Raw genomic sequence first — 23,503 nt, forward strand, 5'->3', positions numbered from 1 at the left:
TGGCAACCTTTGTAATGTGTACATGAATTATATCCTCAGATTGGAAGTAAACATGCAGTTCAGATTTGTTTCCTTCTGAAACATGTTCTATTTGTCTTATGTTATTGTCAGACTTCAACTAGTCAAACCATGTTCCTCTAGCCATACAGGTTAATCATTTCTTTGTTAAAAAAGGGCACCATGTTCATGAAACCACAAGTCTCTTGAATTCACTGGATCCAATGGTGGTATTGCAATATTGTCCAGGTTCAAAAACATTAAAAACAACAACAGCTTTACAGTACAGAAAAAAGTATAATGAATATCAATTTCTTGTGTCTGTATTTATGTTATCCTAAGAGACAAGTCCTTTCAAAGACCATGTGTATTCTTGCCTTTCCAATAGAAACGAATAAGGGAACACCTGCAAGTACAAGTATTCCTTTATTTATTTCCAGAATTTCACTCATTGCAATACATACCTTGTGAAGAAACCTAGAAAAGAATAAAGGAACAATTGTACTTTCGTGTGTTCCCTTATTTCTTTCCATGAGTATACATGCATAATTTCCTCAGTCCAGTTTTTGTTGAGCTGAATCTTTAAAAATTATCCATGATGTAGTCCAAAATGAATGAAAGGTGTGAAGGAACACCATATTCTTGCCAGATAGTATAAACATGTAAATGATTTTCATTACTTTTGTTCATTTTCTGTCTCCAGCTAAACATAGAAACAAACGCTTCAGTTTATGTTGAACTACTTGCTTAATATGTTCCTTATTTCAGTTTGTTAGTTAACTATTTATTTCCTGCAGTACAAGAATCATGTGGTTGGTTGTTTATTTAGTCACCAAGAAGGTACACAGATAACTTTTTGAGTGGCATTTAGAAGTTGGTGTTTGAACAACGATGAGAGTTCTATGGATATACATGCTTGATAACAGTGTTCAGGGCTCCAGATAACTTTTGGGGGTGTGAGTGTACTTACATCATAGTGGAGGTGTACTGAGAATTTTGAAGGAGTACTGACATGTTTTTGTGTGAGCGAGTTGATGTGGTTTGTCTGGACGATTCATCGATCACTATTTTCAACCATGTATTTGAAGACGCGTGAGAAATAACTGAACGACTGTGTGATGCGCGAAATGTCAGGTCCGACTGGATATAAATAGGAACAGTTTAGTTTTAGCCAATCGAAAAATAGTGACGCATATCGTTGCATGGCAACGCAAGGGATTCCTACTGTCGGTGTTTCCTTATGTGTCAAATCGTGCTTGGCAAAAGAAACTTAACAAGTATTTATCCGAAATAGATTTCCATTTGCACGATACGCACGGAAATTAAATGTTAGACGTACGAAGGTATTTATGTGCGTACACGATACGCTTGAAATCTGATATTGTGTTTTACTTCATTGATTGAGGCATACATTACGCCTGTACGCCCCTTATCTGTAGCCCTGAGTATTAGTAGCTACACTGAAAAAGTTTGCTGATATTAATAATAAAGAAGTTGCATATCCATAAAACTCTCCTCGTCAGGTGTTTTCATTTCTGTGCTCTGTATTAAATTAACCACATTACAATGTCCTTCCACAAGAATTGTTGCTCTAAACAAACATTGACAGTTATCAGTTGAACTGATGGTTATTTTGTTGTGGTGAAATAAACCATTTGTCTGACCCTTGTGTGCGATTGGTCCAACAGACTGAAACTTTCAAATTGGAATTTGGTGATCTTCCTGACAATAAAAGTGTGGTTTTATGTCCCTTTCATCAGCAGTATCACCAAGGTGGACACCAGATATTGGCTTAACACATTGTACCCACGAGGGGGTGAGGTGAAATTGGGTTTGACATTATACTTAAGAATATTTTTTTCACTCATATCATGCCAGCTCACTGGGATATCATGTCGCAGTTAAGCATGAATACCCCGCTCAGGTACATTATACTGACTCAAGTCGACCAGTGCTTGTTTTACCCATTAATGCAGAGAGCCAGGCAAGTACCATATTTTTATCGTCTTTTGGTATGATGCGACCTTCCTCTCTCCAGGCAGACGCTCTAACCAATTGACACCACAGCGGCGGTTATACCCAGGAGGAGAATCGAACCCGGGTCTGGAGCATGACAAACAAGCACTTAAACCACTATGCTCCCCCACAACCCCTCTTCTGACAAGCAAGAGAGTGCTATTCAAATATACTGGGTATTTAATAATTTAGGAAAACAAGTCAGTGTGAGATATGTTTCTTCACACTTGGTTCAACTCGACTTACATACTAAGTCAAACAGCAAAACACCTGTCAACAGGATAACGAGTTTATCATATGTACAATATATTTACATATTTTACAAAAATAAGTGATAACAGCACTATTTAGGTTGCATAACTACGATCACACATGTAGCTACACTACACATAAATGTCACAATAAACAAATTACTAATGAAATTTCATTGACAGGACCTTTCATCATTGAAGCAATATTGACAATTTTAGGCCATGGTCTTACCGGTAAGTTATTTGCTCAACAGTCTACAAGTGTGAACATCTTAGCAACTTGTCCACCACTAGAAGACATGAAGACACAGAATCGGACAAATCACAACTGCCTTTTCATGACTGCCATTTCCACTGATTTCTTTTCAGAACACCACAAGGCCAGACCAATTTTATTTCTTGTTTACGGATCTGCCCGTCGTATTTTTTCAAGAATAAGAAAAAAAATAAAATTAATTTTCCCCGCTCAAAAAATAAAATCCAAATGTTTTCATTGGCCAAAAAATATATATAAACATACAAGAATTTTTGTTTTAGATTGCCCCATATACACTTCATAAATTGCCAAAAGTAACACTTTGAGTATTTAGAAGGAATATTACTTTGACTTGTGATTTTATTTTATTTTTTCCCCTCCTGCCTTTAGGTTTTCTGAGGACAAAAATCCGAAAAACAAGAAATAAAATTGATCTGGCCTAATGAAGAATGGTCATTTGACATATTCTTTGTGGAACCCAGAGGATATTTCTGACAATATATTCAGGATGATTTCATCATTGACGATTGCTTGATAGCTTTAACTGACTTCCTACTTTGCTCACGTTAGGTAACCACATTTATTTCACCCGTTATTTCTGTTCATGTTTAGACATCAAGATCCTTTCAGTTGGCTGTTCTGTGTTTTCCCAGTCCTGCACGGCCCAGCTTACTCTTCTTTGTAGGTGGTGCTGCTTCATCCTCATCAGCAGGGTTTGTGTTGTGTGGAGCTTGGTTCTCCTCGTCACTGCCTTCACTGCTGTTAGAGGCCTGCTGGGGACAAAGCACCAGGAATAACCAATCTAATCTACAGGCCAAAAACTTATTGGGATGGTTTGTTTGTTTGATAACCCATGAAGATCCGGGTTAGAATTGATCTTCAGCAACCCATGCTTGTCGTAAGAGGCTACTAACAGGATCAGGTGGTCAGGCTTGATGACTTGGTTCACACATGTCATCGTGATCTGAATTGCGTAGATCGATGCTCATGCTGTTGAATACTGAATTGTCTTCTCAAGACTGAATTATTTACAGACCGCTGCCATATAGCTGGAATATTGCTAAGTGCGGTGTTTAGCAACAAACCTACAAAATTGTAGTTTAATGTCACACTTGGCAATATTCTAGACATGTAACATAAGCCTGCAGTAATTGACAACTACTCAGATACACAGCTAGTGGCCAGGACAGAAAAATTAAAACATTTTGTGTGTTATATCCATCAGTTCGCTATAAGTGTATTAGTTATAAACTGTACTACAAAATTAGCTTTGGACTAAAGTAGCATGATATATTTGAGAAATCTCAGAAATTTGTCCAAGCCAGAAACTTAGGTTGCATCTTTCAGGCAACAATATTGACCGAACATCATACAAATGCAGTATGCAAGGTTGCTTACTACCACCTGCCAAATATCAGTCAAATCAAGCGGTATGTAGGCATTGCGGCAACCAAGACACTTATCCATGCTTTTGTGACATCTTGGCTGGATTACTGTAATTCACTGCTGTATGTATCGAACCAACTTTGCCTGAGCAAACTTCAGAAGGTACAGAACTCAGTGGAAAGATTGATAAGTGGAAAGCGCAAACACGAGCATATTACGCCAATCTTATACGACCTACACTGGCTTCCAATTCGCCATCAGATTGTTTCAAATTACTGATGTTCATGTTTAAAGCTCTTCGTAGTCTTTTAAGCAGATACCAACCTCGGAGAACGATGCGGTCAGCAACTAAATCTTCAGCAACGAAATGTCCCCAAAACTAGAACAACAATCTAAAGTAACAGGAGTTTGCCAAAGCAGGCCCTGCACTCTGGAATTAACTCCCACCAAATATCCAGCAAATCAATGACTGAGATATTTCAAAGTGAGCTGAAGACCCCCTTGTTCAAATGAGCCTGTGACCTGCGCCTTTGAGCAAATTTTGGATTTAGGCTCAATACAAATATGAACTTTATTATTATTATAGATAAGTAGATTTTAGTGCATTTAGTACCATCAGAGCTAGGCACCGACTTGCCAGAACACAATGTCAGCAATCTAACCCACTCAGCTTCCACAAACAGGGAAGTCAACTGGTAGTCTAGATCAAGTACCTTGTGCATCTCTCTGACTCATGGCCGAAAGCTATGGAAACAATGCCATTTAGAAAGTGGTCAAATGTAACATGTTTTATTTGTGATCACACTTTCTCAGTAAAGTACAGATTCCAGTATTTTGGGGGTTGATTCCAATTCAGGGCTTTCTAAAGGACATTTGCCAATGTGATATTAAATTTTACTCACTCACAAACCGTGAAGATCCGGGGTAAAATAGGTCTTCAGCAACCCATGCTTGCCACAAAAGCGACTAACGGGATCGGGTGGTCAGGCTCGCTGACTTTGTTGGCACGTGTCATCGTTTCCCAATTGTGCAGATCGATGCTCATGCTGTTGATCACTGGATTGTCTGGTCCACACTCGATTATTTACAGACCACTGCCATATAGCTGGAATATTGCTGAGTGCGGCGTAAAAACTAAACTCTCTCACTCACAGTGTCAATAGGATATTATCAGGGTCCTGTCTAGTTATTTCCAGGTCACCATCATTTAAGTACAACACTGCTGAACAAAACAAACTACTCCGCTGTTAAACCATATGTTGAAAGAATGTCATGTGTCCTCTACTGTCTCAGACTGTTGTCTCACCTCCCCATTTTGTTCCCCTCCAGCCTCTGCATCCTGATCCATCTCTTCTTCGTCCTCATCAGACTCTTCCTCCATCACAGCCTGTACTGCTGCTACGTTGATGCGGAAGTCTCGCGATGTGCTTACTTTCATATAGTCCATCAAGTTTACCTTAAGAATTAAAAGGTTTTCAAATGACACTGGCAAATGTGAGAGGCTTTTGACAATCATTAGTCAACAAACTAGTTTTAACAATCTTTGCAAAATTTACTTCTGAATTATGTCTGCCATAGACACTTCTTGGATCTCTGAAGAAGATCACATGAGACATACCAAAAGGACTGTCTGTATCAACTTGTTGATGGTTTTGTTTTGAGTGACTGATTTGGGCTCTACTCTGCTCTTAGCAATAATCCAGCAATATCACAACATCGGACACCAGAAATGGGCATCACACATTGTACCCATGTAGGAGAATCGAACTCGGGTTTTCAATTTTAGCGTGATTCTGCCAGAAAACGCTTTAACCACTGGACTACCCATGTGGGAATTCACACACATCGCACCCATGTTGGGAATCATCAGTTTGTAAATAATCAAAATATTTGTTTTGAGCTTTCACAAAATAAGAAATGTCAACAAATTAAACTACATCAAAGAAACTCATTACTCACTAGAGGCATTAAGTTGCAAGTTGTTGAAGGCACAGCACCATTTTAGCATGTGTGGAATTCTGCCAGAAAACCTATGATCAAAATTTTGTAGTTCATCCTTAATTATGTTTCTATTATGGCTTTAAAATTGTCTAAAATAAACATCAGCTACTAAGCCCAGAACATCTTTTGATGACACCAGCATAAAGAGGAGTGTTTCATGTATTATAATGAATTAATTAGAGCTGTCAACTAACACCAGTAACGGTTTGGACAGGAATGGTAACGGGCTGGACATAAACCTTAATTTAATTCAGCATAGAAACAGGTAACATGAAAGGAAAAAATGATATCATTTACTTCAACTGCTAACCCTATTTTGGACAGACAGTGAAATGTGTATTAGAAATTGTAACTTGTGACTTGTTTTCTTTCATTCACTCGGATACCTTTAGTTTTTGTTAATCGTAAGATGGTAACACATATTTATCAAATCAAAGGTTTGGCCAACATATTAGCACCTAGCAAATATTCAAAGTAAATGGTAGCCTTACATATCTCACAGTTAAAGTTAAAACAGTTTACACCCAAAAAAATCTTTAAAGGTTGGAATACAATTAAGTTGTTTACCATTACTACATTTTGTCCAAACTGTTACCATAGAGGTCCTAACCGTTACCTTTAATTCATAAAAACTATAGATCTTATAGAAAATAGAAACTAATAAATTTGTTTTGGTTTTATTATTTAAAGCAGATAGATAAGTAAATAGAAATTTATTATCACACCATAGAACATATTCTTCAAAATTGAAATTGATTAAAGATATGTCCAGACCGTTACTATTATTTGTCCAAACCGTTACTAGAGACTGTGTTTTTTATGCTACTACATCAAAACTCCTTTGAACAGTAAATTCCATGCTTAAACTTATCTAAACTCTTAAAGTAATTATAAATTTGTTATATTTCAAATATTGATGAACAACTTTTTGAAATACAAATCTTTTTGTCCTGACCATTACAAGGACTGTCCAAACCGTTATTTGCAGAATGGTAAAGGTTTGGACAGTAACGGTCAAGACAACTTGTAAATAAATCTAAAATAAAAAAATGAATGATCCCTAAAAGATTTCAAAAGACATGCCTTCCACCTCTTCCATTTCTGGGCAACATATCCATTGAAATTTAAAAAAAATGGTAACGGTCTGGACAATTAAGGTTGACACATAATATTTATACTTATTTGATGGTGTCAATTTTCTGCAAAATGTGTTGAATTTCATTATTTCATCTGCTGTCACATGCACAGGGGCTAGCTCAAGCAGACACATGAAGTAGAATTACAATCCAGCTCCAGGGGGGAATTATTACAGGAATTTCATATACTGGTAACGGTCAGGTCACAAAATCACAGGTCAAGCATGTTCAATTTGTAGAAAAAAACTTTTTCAGTTAAAAAAAAATTAAATGAAGTTTGAGTATGCCTGTTCAATCCTAATTAGCATTATATGAATTAGTTTGTTTATTTGCATTTATATTTACATTATTTGTGAACATTGATATTCGGACCATCACCTCCGGACAGAGCCACATTTTAGGGTCAAAATTGGCAGATTTCTAACTATATAAATTTCAAAATGACAAGACTAATAATATTCCACATTTACTGACTAGTAAACATCTAAATATGTTTTCTAGCACAAAAAAATCCTTGTAGGTTAAGAGATTTTTTTCTTTTTGGAACGGACAGAAAATCCTACCAATTTTGGAAATGACCCATATACTGTTCAAAGTGGCATTAAACCCAGCTCCACACACAACCAGCCTCTCACCTTCGACTTCTTCCCGAGCTGTATAATGAACCTCTCAAACTGTTCAATAGCGTAGATCAAGTTGGGAATCGTCTTGGTCTGTTTCATGGCTCGATTCTGAAACATGACATACACAAACATCAATGCTGATATCAATTCAGATATAATTAGATTAAATTCAGCATTACATTTTACTGTTTCCCTCCAAGAACTTGTGATGCAGTTATCCTTTAACTGCAGGGAGTATCTGGGATTCCACATTAGTGAGTTGGGTTTTATGCTGCTTTTCGCAATATCACAGCGGGGACACTAGAAACGGGCTTCACACATTGTACAGAGATGCCAACACTATTTTGGGCCTAAGTGTAATAATAGAGGTCAAAAAGTGTAATTTGGACCTAAAAAGTGTAATACTTGTCTGCCGATCTCTTCAACATGGTACACGTTTTCACGAAAGGAAGATTCTAGACAGAAACATATGTGACCAATCATTATGAAGCTCCATACATTGAAAATTGTTGGTCATGTGACTCAAAATACTTTAATTCCTTGCAAATTCCTTGGAATCAGTCCATGCTAAGAGTATTGCGATTCCTTCGATGCAAGGTCATTTCTGCACCCCCCGCTTACAATAGAAACACTTCCCTGTGAAATTTTACCCACTTTATTGATTTTAAGTAAAACGAGTAGAAAAGTGTAATTTTCGCAGATTAAGTGTAATGGCGTAATTTACTGGTCAAAATCGTAATAATTACGCCTAAAGCGTAAGGGTTGGCATATCTGATTGTACCCACGTGGGGAATCAAACCTGGGCCGTCAGCATGACAAGTGAAACTTTAACCACTGGGCTACCCCACTGCCCCGATTCCACACTAAATGACAAAATGGTAAAGAAGGTGCTCCTCACCTTCCCCGCCTGGACGGCTGCTCCAGACTTCTTCTTGTCCTTCTTCACCTTGTCTACAGCCTGCTGCATGTGCTCGTGCTCACACGTCTACAACACACAGAGGCAAACCTGCAGATCTCACCTATATGTACAGATGATAAGGCTGCTAAAGCGTGATGGAGAGAATGTTAATTTCTTAAAAACGTCTGATCTTCCAGACTGAGGGAATAAGTTGGTGTTACACCATTTTTAACAGTATTCCAATTACATTGTGTCAGCTCTTAGGCGTCTACATTTTGGTAAAACCTATGAGCACAAGTATTGTGTTGACAGACCTGGCTAGCTCTTCTCGAAACGTTCGTAGCCCTACAAACTTCTTAAGTCCATTCTTAACACATTGGCTACGATCAAAGTTTAGAATTCTTAGGGCTACGAACGTTTCGAGAATAAGGGCCCTGGAAACTTAAATACTATCCTGTTGATATGTCATAAAGACTTAATTGTAGAAAAACCTTGTATACACGTCTGTATGTCATAAATACTTACTGCCAGAGCATGATGAAGACTAACTTGTTTGTATGTCACAAAGACTTATTGTAGGTACATGAAAACCTACATGTTTGTATACCATGAAGTCTCATCTGTAGAAAGACCTTGAAGATTGTACATCGTTTCTATGTCAGGAAGGTGTGTCGTGAAGATTTACCTGTATGTACTTGACAAGGAATCATCTGTAGGTTTCACACTGAAAGTATGTGGTGAAGATTTACCTGGAGGTACACACTGAAGGTATTTGGTGAAGATTTACCTGGAGGTATACACTGAAGGTCTGTGGTGACTTTACTGACTGACTGAGTGAAGGTTTTTACACTGTACACGCTTTAGCAATATTCCAGCAACATCAAAGGTATGTGGGACACCAGAAATGGGCTTCACACTGAAGGTATGTGCTGAAGATTTACCTGTAGGTATACACTGAAAGGTATGTGGTGAAGATTTACCTGGAGGTACACACTGAAGGTATGTGGTGAAGATTTACCTGGAGGTACACACTGAAGGTATGAAGATTTACCTGGAGGTACACACTGAAGGTATGTGGTGAAGATTTACCTGGAGGTACACACTGAAGGTATGTGGTGAAGATTTACCTGGAGGTACACACTGAAGGTATGTGGTGAAGATTTACCTGGAGGTACACACTGAAAGTATGTGGTGGAGATTTACCTGTAGATACACACACTGGTACACACTGAAGGTATGAGATGAAGATTTACCTGTATGTATGTTATGAAGGGGTAGACATTTTGTGTCAGCTCTCGAGCAACCAGCTTCACTAGTTTCTCAAACCGAGCAGTCAAATGACCGATCTTGTTGGCATACAGAGACAGGTACTGCAATATGAAAGCAGCCATTGGTGAATGGGTTAAATACACAGGAAGAACAACCAGTCTAATATATATCGACACTATCAACTAACAATCTGGCATATAAGTATATTGTTCGATCGGCATTCTAGAAGTTGGTGAGTCAAAACTGAAGCATTCGACTTGATGAATAACAACTTCTTGTTTGTTGCATACAGCGACGCTTTGTTGTAGATGCTTGTGAAATTTATCAAATTAAAAATAGCTTTAGCTTGATATTGCACCAAAAATTTGCTTGATGATATAAACAAGAAGTTGTTATCCATAAAGGTGTATGCGTCATTTTTGTATATAAGTTAACATAATTACCTCAGAAAAAATGATTGTTTCCTTTTTATACAGTAACGGTTGCTGCAGTAACACAGAGATTCATTGACTTGATGGAAAATATTTAGAAAATAATCAGTTATTTGTGATAATGTGACAATGTAACTGAAATGTTTTTAAAATTATGACATTTATGCCTAATTCATATCAGGTACTAACCGTAATTTATTTGTTCCCATAGCTTTTAAAGCATTTAAAGAATAAATGTATAAATACATGATCAAAATACAGTGGGTTCAACAGAAATGTTACATCAACTTGATGGCATATTGTAATTTAACCATAAAATAAACAACCTGCTACAATTTTTATAAAGTGATCATTAAGGCCTATGTATTGTAAGTTGTATGCTTCTCTCGAGGGTAATACGGTCTGATGTACGCCTCTTTGTAGCAGTGTTACCTAAACCGGTAGGCCGGTAGGTAATATGGTCTGATGTATGCCTCTTTGTAGCAGTGTTACCCAAACCCGGTAGGCGGTCTGGTATCTTTGTAGCAGTCTGAGTCTGATGTATGCCTCTTTGTAGCAGTGTTATCCCTCACCGCGATAGGCGAGGGATAACACTGCTACAAAGAGGCGTACATCAGACCAAATTACCCGAGGGAGAAGCATACAACATATTTATCTTACCACCATGTTAAATGCACAAAATATCATTTTATTTTATTTGGAAGATCGCAACCGACTATATGACACGTAAACAAAATGGCGTCTGCCTCTCGACTGGATTTTTAAAATCAGTGAAACATATTGAGACATGCTTAAAACTGCTATAAAAATGGTTAGTTATGTTTAAGTTGAGTGTGCAAACGACTCAATGTATAAAATAGTTTAAATAAAGCAGTGAAAGTCGATGAAATAAAATGTCTACATAGTGAACTCAAAAACAGCTAATCAAATAGTTTTCGAACTCCGGGCACTGCATGCATCATACAATTGTTAGCAATACAGCTTCTCGGCGGAGAGTTTGGCGGTTACCGTGGCAGCGGGTAATATTTTTTCCAGTTGTCACCCTCCTAGGACATGGAAACTTGTTAAAGTGTCATTGACCAATGAAATTAAGGTATTTCACATGAAGGTAAGATAATATGGGTTTTCAGTCACTCACATATTTCACGTAGTTTGTGAGAGTGGTGTAGTATCTGGTCAGAGTTTTCAACATGGTCTCCACACCCGCGCCGTACGGCACTGCTGTTTGTACCAGTTCATGGTAACCTGTGACAAGATGCCCGAGTCGTATACATGTTGTCTTCTCATGGTTCTCTCTCTGGGTCAGAGCCTGGGACATGTTGTCTGGAACATAGCAGCGAATGTTTCTATTTTCTTTCTTAAAACAATACAAAACAAATTCACATTGTTTTCCCTTTGAACTATCAAAACACAGATATAAGATTAGAAATGATGCTTTTTATATCAGTTCATTTACAAAATATTTGGCCCTGAAATGTCTTGAGGTGGTTAATAAAACAATATACAAATTTTTTACTTCTAAAATAGCTTTGATATATAATAATATAAAAGGATGGTTATTAGTGAGTATTATTATAATTCTTATTACGAGTTAATCTATCGTATACAGGGATGAGAATGGGTATGAGTGACAAAAACAGGAAACTGGGGGGTCGTCTTTGGGGCTGCAGGTTTAGACGATTCACAAGGATGACCCCAGCGTGATAAAATCTGCGGATTTGCAGAAAATTCACATCCCTGTGTATAATCTCATTATCTTATATCTGTCCTTCTAAAACAAGTCAAACAATACCCTCCATATAACCTGTCACAATCTGCTTCACTCATACATGTCTACATGAGAGAAAGAGAGATAAAGGAGAGAGTGAGTGTGTAGTTTTAAGCCGCTTTTAGCAATATTCAAGCAATATCACGGTGGGGGACACCAGAAATGGGCTTCACACATTGTACCCATGTGGGGAATGGAATCTGGGTCTTCGGCGTGACGAGTCAAAGCTATTACCACTAGGCTACCCCACCGTCCCAAAAGGAGAGAAAGAAATTGATTCACAAAGTAACAAGAAGATAAATTGCCCTGAAACATTGTGTATGGATTATCACTTTGTAGAACTTCTTAGCAGTAAAACAACCATTGTCTACCACTGTCTGACTCAGTTATTTACAGACCCCTGTGATGAAGCTAACTGTTACTGATTAGGATGTAGAAAGAAACAAATTGCTGACTTTCTCACCATCCTCTTGTCTGTGCTTTGCAAGAATGTCTGCCTTCATCCAGGTGAGACACCAGTCGATATCGTCCAGCTCGCGGTCAGTGCTGGACAACACCATCAACAACACTGTTGGCGCTGTCGGTGTGTCACCAGGGCCATGTGTGTCTTGTCCTCTACCTCCACCTCCTGGACAAACAGGACATGTGTTTAGCATTAGGCTTACTGTCCCTAAGGAGCAGAGAATGAAATCTGAAGACAGAATCAGTTTCATTGTTAATTTTTGTGTGTAACCCATTGTGAGTGAGTGAGTTTGGTTTATGCTGCTTTTAGCAATATTTCACCAATATCACGGCGAGGGACACCAAAAATGCTTCACACATTGTACCCATGTGGGGAATCAAAAACAGGGGTCTTCAGCGTGACGAGCGAACGCTTTAACTATTAGGCTACACCACAGCCCTCATAACCCTTTGTAATCTGGAGTTAAAAGTTCCCTTCATAATTTTGTTGTTGCTATAAATGATAAAGATTGTAGTAGGGACATTGTCGAGATAGGATGGTTTTTAGTATAAAGTCTTATCAGCTGTGGCTTGAATACTGGTGGTATCACTGAGTTCATAGTGTACCCGAGCTGACTCTACTTATCCCTAAACAGCTCAAACCTGGTCCGCGCCAAACACTGACTGTAGGTATGGCTGAACCCCCCCCTGCCACCTAACAGGTCTGTGTCCCCCAGCTGACAGTGGATGTTCCCTCCCTACTACCTGGTCTGTGTCCCCCAGCTGACTGTGGATGTCCCCTCCCCACTACCTGGTCTGTGTCCCCTCCCTACTACCTGGCCTGTGTCCCCCAGCTGACTGTGGATGTCCCCTCCCTACTACCTGGTCTGTGTCCCCCAGCTGACTGTGGATGTCTCCTCCCTACTACCTGGTCTGTGTCCCCCAGCTGACTGTGGATGTCCCCTCCCTACTACCTGGTCTGTGTCCCCCAGCTGACTGTGGATGTCTCCTCCCTACTACCTGGTCTGTGTCCCCCAGCTGACTGAGGATGTCCCCTCCACACTACCTGGTCTGTGTCCCATCCCCACTACCTGGTCTGTGTCCCCTCCCCACTACCTGGTCTGTGTCCCCCAGCTGACTGTGGATGTCCCTCGCTACTACCTGGTCTGTCCCTCCCCACTGCCTGGTCTGTGTCCCATCCCCACTTCCTGGTCTGTGTCCCCAGTGGATGTCCCTCCCTACTACCTGGTCTGTGTCCTGGTACCTGGTCTGTGTCCCCCACTACTGGTCTGTGTCCCCCAGCTGACTGTGGATGTCCCTCCCTACTACCTGGTCTGTGTCCCCTCCCACTACCTGGTCTGTGTCCCCCCCCACTACCTGGTCTGTGTCCCCCAGCTGACTGTGGATGTCCCTCCCGAATACCTTGTCTGTGTCCCTCCCCACTACCTAGTCTGTATTTTTTTTTTTCCCCACTACCTAGTCTGTATCCCCCCAGCTGACTGTGGATGTCCCCTCCCTACTACCTGGTCTGTGTCCCCCAGCTGACTGTGGATGTCCCCTCGCTACTACCTGGTCTGTGTCCCATCCCCACTACCTGGTCTGTGTCCCCTCCCCACTATCTGGTCTGTGTCCCCTCCCTACTACCTGGTCTGTGTCCCCCAGCTGACTGAGGATGTCCCCTCCACACTACCTGGTCTGTGTCCCATCCCCACTACCTTGTCTGTGTCCCCTCCCCACTACCTAGTCTGTATTTTTTTTTTTCCCCCACTACCTAGTCTGTATCCCCCCAGCTGACTGTGGATGTCCCCTCCCTACTACCTGGTCTGTGTCCCCCAGCTGACTGTGGATGTTTCCTCCCTACTACCTGGTCTGTGTCCCCCAGCTGACTGTGGATGTCCCTTCCCTACTACCTGGTCTCTGTCCCCCAGCTGACTGTGGATGTTCCCTCCCTACTACCTGGTCTGTGTCCCCCAGCTGACTGTGGATGTCCCCTCCCTACTACCTGGTCTCTGTCCCCCAGCTGACTGTGGATGTCCCTCCCTACTACCTGGTCTGTGTCCCCCAGCTGACTGTGGATGTTCCTCCCCTACTACCTGGTCTGTGTCCCCCAGCTGACTGTGGATGTCCCTCCCTACTACCTGGTCTGTGTCCCCCAGCTGACTGTGGATGTCCCCTCCCTACTACCTGGCCTGTGGCCCCAGCTGACTGTGGATGTCCCCTCCCTACTACCTGGTCTGTGTCCCCCAGCTGACTGTGGATGTCCCCTCCCTACTACCTGGTCTCTGTCCCCCAGCTGACTGTGGATGTCCCCTCCCTACTACCTGGTCTGTGTCCCCCAGTTGACAGTGGATGTCCCTTCCCCACTACCTGGTCTGTGTCCCCCAGCTGACTGAGGATGTCCCCTCCACACTACCTGGTCTGTGTCCCATCCCCACTACCTGGTCTGTGTCCCCTCCCCACTATCTGGTCTGTGTCCCCTCCCCACTACCTTGTGTCTGTGTCCCCAGCTGACTGTGGATGTCCCTCCTACTACCTGGTCTGTGTCCCATCCCCACTACCTGGTCTGTCCCCCCTCCCACTATCTGGTCTGTGTCCTCCCTACTACCTGGTCTGTGTCCCCAGCTGACTGAGGATGTCCCCTCCACACTACCTGGTCTGTGTCCCATCCCCACTACCTGGTCTGTGTCCCCTCCCCACTACCTGGTCTGTGTCCCCCAGCTGACTGTGGATGTCCCCTCGCTACTACCTGGTCTGTCCCCTCCCCACTGCCTGGTCTGTGTCCCATCCCCACTTCCTGGTCTGTGTCCCCAGCTGACTGTGGATGTCCCTCCCTACTACCTGGTCTGTGTCCTCCCCACTACCTGGTCTGTGTCCCCCACTACCTGGTCTGTGTCCCCAGCTGACTGTGGATGTCCCTCTCCTAATACCTTGTCTGTGTCCCCTCCCCACTACCTAGTCTGTATTTTTTTTTTCCCCCACTACCTAGTCTGTATCCCCCCAGCTGACTGTGGATGTCCCCTCCCTACTACCTGGTCTGTGTCCCCCAGCTGACTGTGGATGTCCCCTCGCTACTACCTGGTCTGTGTCCCCCAGCTGACTGTGGATGTCCTGGGCCAGGTCACGGAGCACCTGGGGCAGGTTCTTCATCTGCTGGGTGAGGGACAGGAGCGTCCCAAGCAGCTGCTTGCAGGTGGCCATATCATCTACAACACACAGAGTCGTCACAGGACAAATACCAACATGTGATGGCCACTGGTGGTGGGCCAATAAAATTAAACTGTACACATTCTTAATGTTGTATTCTTTTGTGAATAGACTGCCTCTGTGGTGTAGTGGTTAAAGCATCCGCCCGGAGAGCGGAAGGTCACGGGTTCGATCCTCGACCGCGTCATACCAAAAGACGCTAAAATATGGTACTTGTTGGTCCCTGCCTGGCGCTTGGCATTAATGGGTACAACAAGGACTGGTCGGCTCGGAGTCAGTATAATGTGTCTGAGTGGGGTATTCATGCTTCACTGCGGCATTGTATCTCAGTGGGCTAGCACTATAAAACCAGCTTAAGTCTGGCCTAGTACAAGCCGCCGCACATACACACGCATGCACGTCATCATATGAGCTAAATATTCTCAAGCACGACGTTAAACCCAATTTCACCTCACCTCACCTCACCTACTGTGAATACTTTATAATTCCAGGTGACATAATTATCAAAAAGAGAAATATGATCTACCCTCTTCCTTCAAAATAACAACTGATCAAGTGATTCCTATCTCACAAAAGTACATTTCACTGGGGTTTGGGTTATCAGTTTATTCAATCATTTATTTGCTTTTAATGAAAGTCATTGGCCGAAGCATATGACAATCTTAACCTATTTCTTTTCACTTTGTTCCACCCAAACTTAAACTTGCCAAGACTACGTACACTATAATAGTAGATTATTGTGATAGAATGACTGAAATCCTCAAATCACGACACAAAGTGTGAATATTCATAATGCGCTACATCCACAATGAGTGATTTTATACGAGATCAACTGTAATCGACGTAATTGACCTCGTATTCATGATTTTAGACTGTTTTAAGAAAGATAGCAGAAGTATCACAGAGTCATCCAAAATGGTCTTTCATATATTGCATAATTGAATCAACAGCTGGTCATTAAGATTAATGAACAATGCTTGACCCACTAGCCAAAAGATGTCTCGCACACAAATGTGGACAGTCGTACCTATTGACTGATCAGCAGAGATCTTGTGGACCCAGGAGTGGACCTGCTCGTAGTTGGGGCTGTTTGTGGGGAGGTGTTTGGTCAGCAGGGTGATGATGGTCAGTAGGGAGATCATCTCCTTCCAGCTCTGGACCTCTTCCTCCGCTGCCAGGATGTTAGCGATCAGTCGCTACAACAAGCCAGACAAGTTACAGTGTGGAGAGCATCAGGCTAGGGTTTAGAGTCGACTTAATGTCCCCATCTCTTGTATGGACGTATCATAGCTCTTTAAAGCTTATTATATGTAGTTTATGTCTGACTGAGTTAGGTTTTACGCCGCTTTTAGCAATATTCCAGCAACATCACGGCGGGGGACACCAGATGTAGTTTATGATGTGCCATGATATGGTGGCCAAAATTGGTCTCCTTTTTTAGAAATCTAGGTCACGTGAACGAACTGTTTTGTTTTGACTCAAATCAGAAATATGGAAGTGAAATGTTCATTATACAATCGGCAAGGATAAAATACAATGAAGCATGTATAAGATACTCTTTAATGGATTTACCTGAAGCTAACAAACTACCCCAGTCATTGAAATTTGTCAGAAATAACAGGGTTTTTTAATTGTGGAGGGTAGTAAAATTAGATCCATTATGTGTACAGTGCTCCTCTGATCTTTGCAACAGGCCAGTCAAATTACAGAGTGCATGGCGGAGGAATTAATTCTAGAAATTGCACAGTCCTCCCTCACTCATAACACAGCGGATACATTACATCAGTCACTTACTTCACAAAAATGAAATTTTTAGAGTAAAATTAATATTTTTATACTTATCCTGACTCATGTTTATTTGCTTGTCTTCTTCTTCTGGCGAACCTAGTGGAACACTTGTATCTCCCAATTGAAGTTCCCTTCAATAAAAAATCACTCATTAGTACTGACCACGAGTTACCTCCCTTCCACAAGCTCGGGAACGAGGGGCTCCACCCGAACCCATGTGCCTCACTCTCTGCTCATATACTGAGCCCAACACCTGAATTTCCAGGGAAATCCAAAGTGTTAATTGGGGAGGACGGGAGGGCTTACCTCATCAGTCAGGATAAGTATAAAAATATTAATTTTACTCTAAAAATTTCATATTTTTCCTTATCCTGACTCATGTTTATTTGCTTGTAGAATCCTACGGAATAGGAGGTGGGATTATATATACTTTGGATTTTACTAATTAGTGATTTGAACTGAGATGATTGTAATAACCCTAAGGGAACTTCATGAAGGCACTGAACTGAATTCCTGCTGTTAACTTATCAGCTGCCATATAAGGGTTATTACAATGTACTGAATATAATAAAAGTATATAGAACATTAATTAAGCTAAAGCTATTAATGTGATAGTATAAACTGTTGATAGTTTATAATGAATACTTTTATAAGAATCAAAGTAGTAAGCTTACAATATGCATATATGTAAGTTATAACAAAATTGTGCTTAAGGCATAATGATACTTTAAGCTGTATAATAGTAACCAACTACTGAGAGTTTGTTAACTAATACATGTTATGAAATGAACATATGACTGAGCTTAAGGATTGAAACTTAAGCTGAACATATATATAATAGTAGAACTCCTAAGAGTTGTAGGCATATATATAGTATGATTATAGTACTGTGCTTAAGATATAATTAACTTAAGCTACCTAAATAGCCAAACCAACTCCGTAGAGTTTGTTAGCTATTACATTTTATAATGTAACCATAATGCTTAAGATATGATGAAATTTAAGCTAAGTATATGATAGCAAAAAACTCTTTAGAGTTTGTTAGCTAATATACTTATATGATATAAGCACAGTACTGAGCTTTAAGATATGAATAAACTTAAGCTACATATATAATAGCAAAAAACTCCGTAGAGTTTGTTAGCTAATACATGTTATAATGTAACCATAATGCTTAAGATATGATGAAACTTAAGTTAAGTATATAATAGCAAAAACTCTTTAGAGTTTGTTAGCTAATATACTTATATGATATAAACATAGTACTGAGCTTTAAGATATGAATAAACTTAAGCTACATATATAATAGCAAAACTCCGTAAAGTTTGTTAGCTAATACATGTTATAATGTAACCATAATGCTTAAGATATGATGAAACTTAAGCTACATATATAATAGCAAAACTCCGTCAGAGTTTGTTAGCTAATATATTTTATGATATGAGTATAGTACTGTGTTTAAGATATAATGAACTTAAGCTACATATATAATAGCAAAAACAAACTCTGTAGAGTTTGTTAGCTAATACATTTATAATGTAACCATAGTACTGAGCTTAAGATATGATTAGCTTAAGCTAAATATATAATAACAAACTCCGTAGAGTTGTTAGCTTATATATTGTATGATATAATAACCATAGTACTGAGCTTAAGATAATAAAAGAACTTAAGCAAAATATATATAGCATGTAGCTATTTAGTACTGTTATAAGATAAGTAGAAATCTGTAAGATTGACTTATCTTCTCCGAGGAACTGTCAACTGTTGTGCAAGGACCCTGGGAACCGAATTGGTGGATACCTGAGACGTCCTCGGTGGTGATATCTCTCAGATAGTGGTTGGCAAACACCATATCGGATCTCCAGAAATAACCCTTCATTATTTCAATAGCATTTGTGTAGAGCAATGTATATGTTAGCTCTCTAATATCATGAGGATTAGAAGCTCATGGAGGGTCGATCCTGCAGTCTTGTAGGCACGTAGTATTACAGTTCTGATCCAAAAGGAGATAGTACGTGAGACTTCCGCCTCATGTAGCTTGATAGAGGAAATAATCTCTTGCATTTTCCCTCCTGTTTGGCCTCGGTGGAGATATATTTTCAGTGCTCTTACTGGCCATCGTGATAGATTCATCATATCATGGGGTCCAAGTATATCATCAAAGCGTGTTCATAAACCTCACTTGTGAGGTGTTGGAGCACTATATTCAGATCCCAAGTTGGAGCGTGAAACTCGTTTTAATCCTCAAATCGGAAAGCTCGTAGCAAGGCGAAAGTAACTGGGTTAGAACTTGGCGCTCGCTCTCAGTTATGATAGAGCTATTGCTGCAAGATAGGTGGACAAGTTGAGCCTTATAAAATCTTAGTTTGACGTAGATAACATAAGTAGTCCGCCACTTGAGGATGAGTAGCATATCTAGCTGTAAATCCTTCTTTGCAGCATAATTGACAAACTGTGCCATTTGTCATCGATATGTTGCCAGTGGAGTTACGCCCAGGCAAGCTAGACTGCTTTGCGCTCTGGCTGAATAACTGAATAACTTGTTATTCGACACGCTTCTTGATATAATCCATACGAAGTTGGAATATGTCTGGCTTTCCGCTTTGTTTGGGGTGATGTATTAACAGATTCGGTGCAATTACTTATAAGATGTAGCATTGGTTGTCCGCTTTGAATAAGAGTTGAAACCACGTTCAGCTGGTCAGTAGGCCGCGACCAAATTCGGTGATGGAGGCTCTGCTTTTGACTGGATTTTGTAGTCTGCCTCTGCCTGTCATTGTCTTGGTGAGCTGACTGTTGGATCTTGATCCATGGTTCTCCTTGTGTACAATTACAATTATACTGCCGTTACAAAATCAAAACCTAGAATTAGCAGATCTTGCGAAGGTTCTAGGTCCAACTTAAGTAGGTTACTAACCATCTAGTTGTGTTAGTAGCTTGATGATGAATTCAACTGTAGTCTGAGACGCTTATGGATTTGGATCCATTTGTATCCCGTCGTCGAGATAAATTCGCCAAGGCGGCGCTTGACGATGTAGGTGCACAAACCAGGGATGACTGCCATCGTTGAACTTATGTAAAAATCGCCTGACCGCCGTGCCTCGCCCTTACTTGATAGGGAGGTCTCTAACCTCAAGAAGGCAGCCCAATCATGAAGGTTCAGATTAGCTGGACTGTAAGGAGGCTTGCTCGCTCACTGATATATTGTTGTCACTTGCAACCTATGTGTTGAACTGTGAACTATGATCGACCTCTGCGTAGGGCGCTGTCCATCTCGGTCCAATCAGAACAAGGCATTTTGATTCTGTAGAGTACCCGCTGTGATGTCACCGTGTAGCAGGAAAAGGAACCTTGTATAATATAGTGCTGTGCGCCGATAATAGAACAATCGCCGGTCTTCACCGTAGCTTCCTCGGTTACCCGAAAGTGACCACGTGTTTCGAGGGTTGATGGTAAACGCGCTAAACCTCCGGCAAATAAATACCTCGCTCTGTAATATTAATGCTGGGTAGGTTATTTTCCATGCTGTCGTAAAAGTAACTTCAGTCTTGAAGATAATTCCGATTCCTTTATATAAGGTTCAATAAACCTTGCAAGTTGTCAGCTTGTAGACTGTTAAAGCTGAACTTGTTGCACATATTTCTTCTCAGGAAATCGTTGACGATTATGAGTTTTAATCGCTGTAACAAGGCTGCTGTTCAATTTCGTTATTGAATTGTCTGCAGGTCTGCGTAATGGTCACGCATGTAGATAATCGTATTGTAGTAGGTAGTCGGTTTGAAGATCCTTAATTAGGCTCTTCGTCTGTTGATAATTTAATACAGCGACGTTCTGTGTTGTAAACTGGCGATATGAATGTTGTCAGTTGTTTGTTGAATCGAGTGGTAAATAGGTCTATTAGTGTAGTTCCTATTACCTTGAAAATTTGAGTGAATATCTCTGTATGGAGCATTCATTCTGTCGGCGATGGTATGTGTGGCCGAGAGAGAACGTCTGCTATCACATTCTTTGCTCCCGGAATGTGATATGCTCTGACATGTATGATGAGATTGTCGATTAAATCGAACAATTGAAAACAGAGTCGATATGTTCGGGGACCTGGTTGAGCTTAGTTGTTCACATAAAACGCCACTGTCGAATTGACTGTGTAAATCATCCACAGGGTATACTGTAGTAAGTTGCTCCAGTGCATTAAGGCGTTTATTACTGCTTGCATCTCTAGCAGATTTATGTGTAATTTGTTCTCTTGATTGCTCATAGCCCTGATGCCGTCCTGTTGGCAAGATGGGCTCCCCAATCTTATAGTGACACATCTACGTAGAGAAGTGTTATCGATTCCAGCTCTGTTAACGAGACGCCTATTCAAACATTCGATCTCTTGGTCCACCATAGTAGATGAGGTTTGACCTGAACCGGTGAATTGAACGGTAGAGATTCGTCTAGATGCGAATTGATGATGACTTGTAACGGAAGTAATTGTAGTCTAGCCTGTGCTGTCTTCGCGTAGGCTTGTAGACGGCATATGGTTTACAGTTGATAGACAACTCATGCGATGTCTTGAACGGACTGACGAGTGGCTATATATGACGAGTGGCTAGTATATGGAGACCTTGGAGGAGACTTCCTCGGCGAACGCCGGGGACTTCGCGAAGATCTCGAAGTAACGCTTCTAGATCTTCTGGGTGAAGTAGACTTGGAGCCACTTAGCCTTCGCGACCTTCACAAAAGTATCGAGTCAGAGTCTGATCAATATATGAGCGCTTGCTTCGCGAACGACCTTTGTGTTCTACAGGGTGTGGGCTCTGCGAAGTGCTTTTTCTCAGCCTCTGAGAAAATGATACCATCGTCCTCCTCTGACGTATGGTCGTATGTCGGAGTCCTCGATCTGTAAGAAGATCTATGTGAGGACTGAGGAGAACGGACTGACGAGTGGCTAGTGTATGTAGACCTTGGAGAAGACATCCTTCGCAGAGATTGTGGGCTTCGTGAACGGTGATGGCTTCGCAGACGCTCTGGACTTCTCGAACGTTGAGGGCTACACGATCGTCTTCCAGGCGATGTAGAACCACTTAGCCTTCGCGTCCTACGCGAATGTCTGGAGTCAGTGTCCGATCCGACATATGAGCGCTTGCTTCGCTGGACGCCTTCGCATGACAAGGTGCGTGCTCGGCGAAGCCCTTCTCCGCAAGCCTCTTGCAAAAGGTGAGGCTCTGGCTCCTTCTCGAGGCGGCCTGGGATACCTTATGCAAAGAGCTCACTCCGGCAGGGTTGCCCTTCGTGGAGGCACGCCTATGGGCTCAGAGGCCCCACGCGAAGCCAAGGCGGCTCTGAGGCCCTGTATGACTTGATATGGGGTGGGCTCTAAGGCCCGTGGGCTCTGAGGCTCTGTAAGCCGTGAGCGGTCTTCCATCACCCTCATTATCTGGTTGATCAAGTCGCCTGAAGCGGTTCATGCTGATGAGGATGTCTCTCTGCAGAGGTGACGGACCCTCAGATAAAATTTCTGGTGATAGAGTCGGCATCTCCGGTTGTGTGTTTATCTGCGCTGAGGTGACAGTCGCAGAAATGGGCCGTTTCTTGTGACGAACTTCTTGAATGATAATTGGCATATCGTCATCATATAAAGCTAATTCTGTAACTGGTAAGATATCAGAGGCAAAATTATTAGATTTTGTTGACTTCCCTTTAGATGAAGCTGTAGATCTTGGTGTACGCAATGTATGAGATGATATGTATGGTTTCCTCGACTTGGACTGAGAAGACGGCAGCTCTTGAGATGCAAGTCGTTTCTTGGACATAGCGGACTGCGTCCCACGCTTATCCGCCGAGGGAAACTCAGGCATGCCACCAGCGGTGGCGTGTCCTCAGTCAACAGTTGACATGAAACATTAATTTGCGATCTATTAGCCATGTTTGAATTCTGTTTACGGGATTTATCTGCCTTCCGTCTGTAAACGGAACATAAATATTTGTCAAAGGCAGAGATAGGTAAATTGATACAAAATTTACAACGAGAATCAAAGGAACATGGAGTA

General features: G+C 41.3%; 1 protein-coding gene across 1 annotated transcript in view; it reads right to left on the reverse strand.

Moving 5' to 3' along the window:
• Positions 1–2,860: 2,860 nt before the first annotated feature.
• LOC124267281 (Fanconi anemia group I protein-like) overlaps positions 2,861–23,503 on the reverse strand; it is a 55,264-nt gene continuing 34,621 nt past the window's right edge. The window contains 10 exon segments of the mRNA XM_046702192.1: positions 2,861–3,293; positions 5,213–5,362; positions 7,679–7,774; positions 8,565–8,651; positions 9,818–9,934; positions 11,403–11,587; positions 12,496–12,612; positions 12,615–12,660; positions 15,549–15,676; positions 16,705–16,873. Of these exon segments, the coding sequence (XP_046558148.1) occupies positions 3,147–3,293; positions 5,213–5,362; positions 7,679–7,774; positions 8,565–8,651; positions 9,818–9,934; positions 11,403–11,587; positions 12,496–12,612; positions 12,615–12,660; positions 15,549–15,676; positions 16,705–16,873 (1,242 nt within the window). The 3' untranslated portion in view covers positions 2,861–3,146.

The sequence above is a fragment of the Haliotis rubra genome, unplaced genomic scaffold (genome assembly GCF_003918875.1).
Source record: "Haliotis rubra isolate DU_JTF1 unplaced genomic scaffold, ASM391887v1 Scf130, whole genome shotgun sequence".
Taxonomy (NCBI): Eukaryota; Metazoa; Mollusca; class Gastropoda; order Lepetellida; family Haliotidae; genus Haliotis; species Haliotis rubra.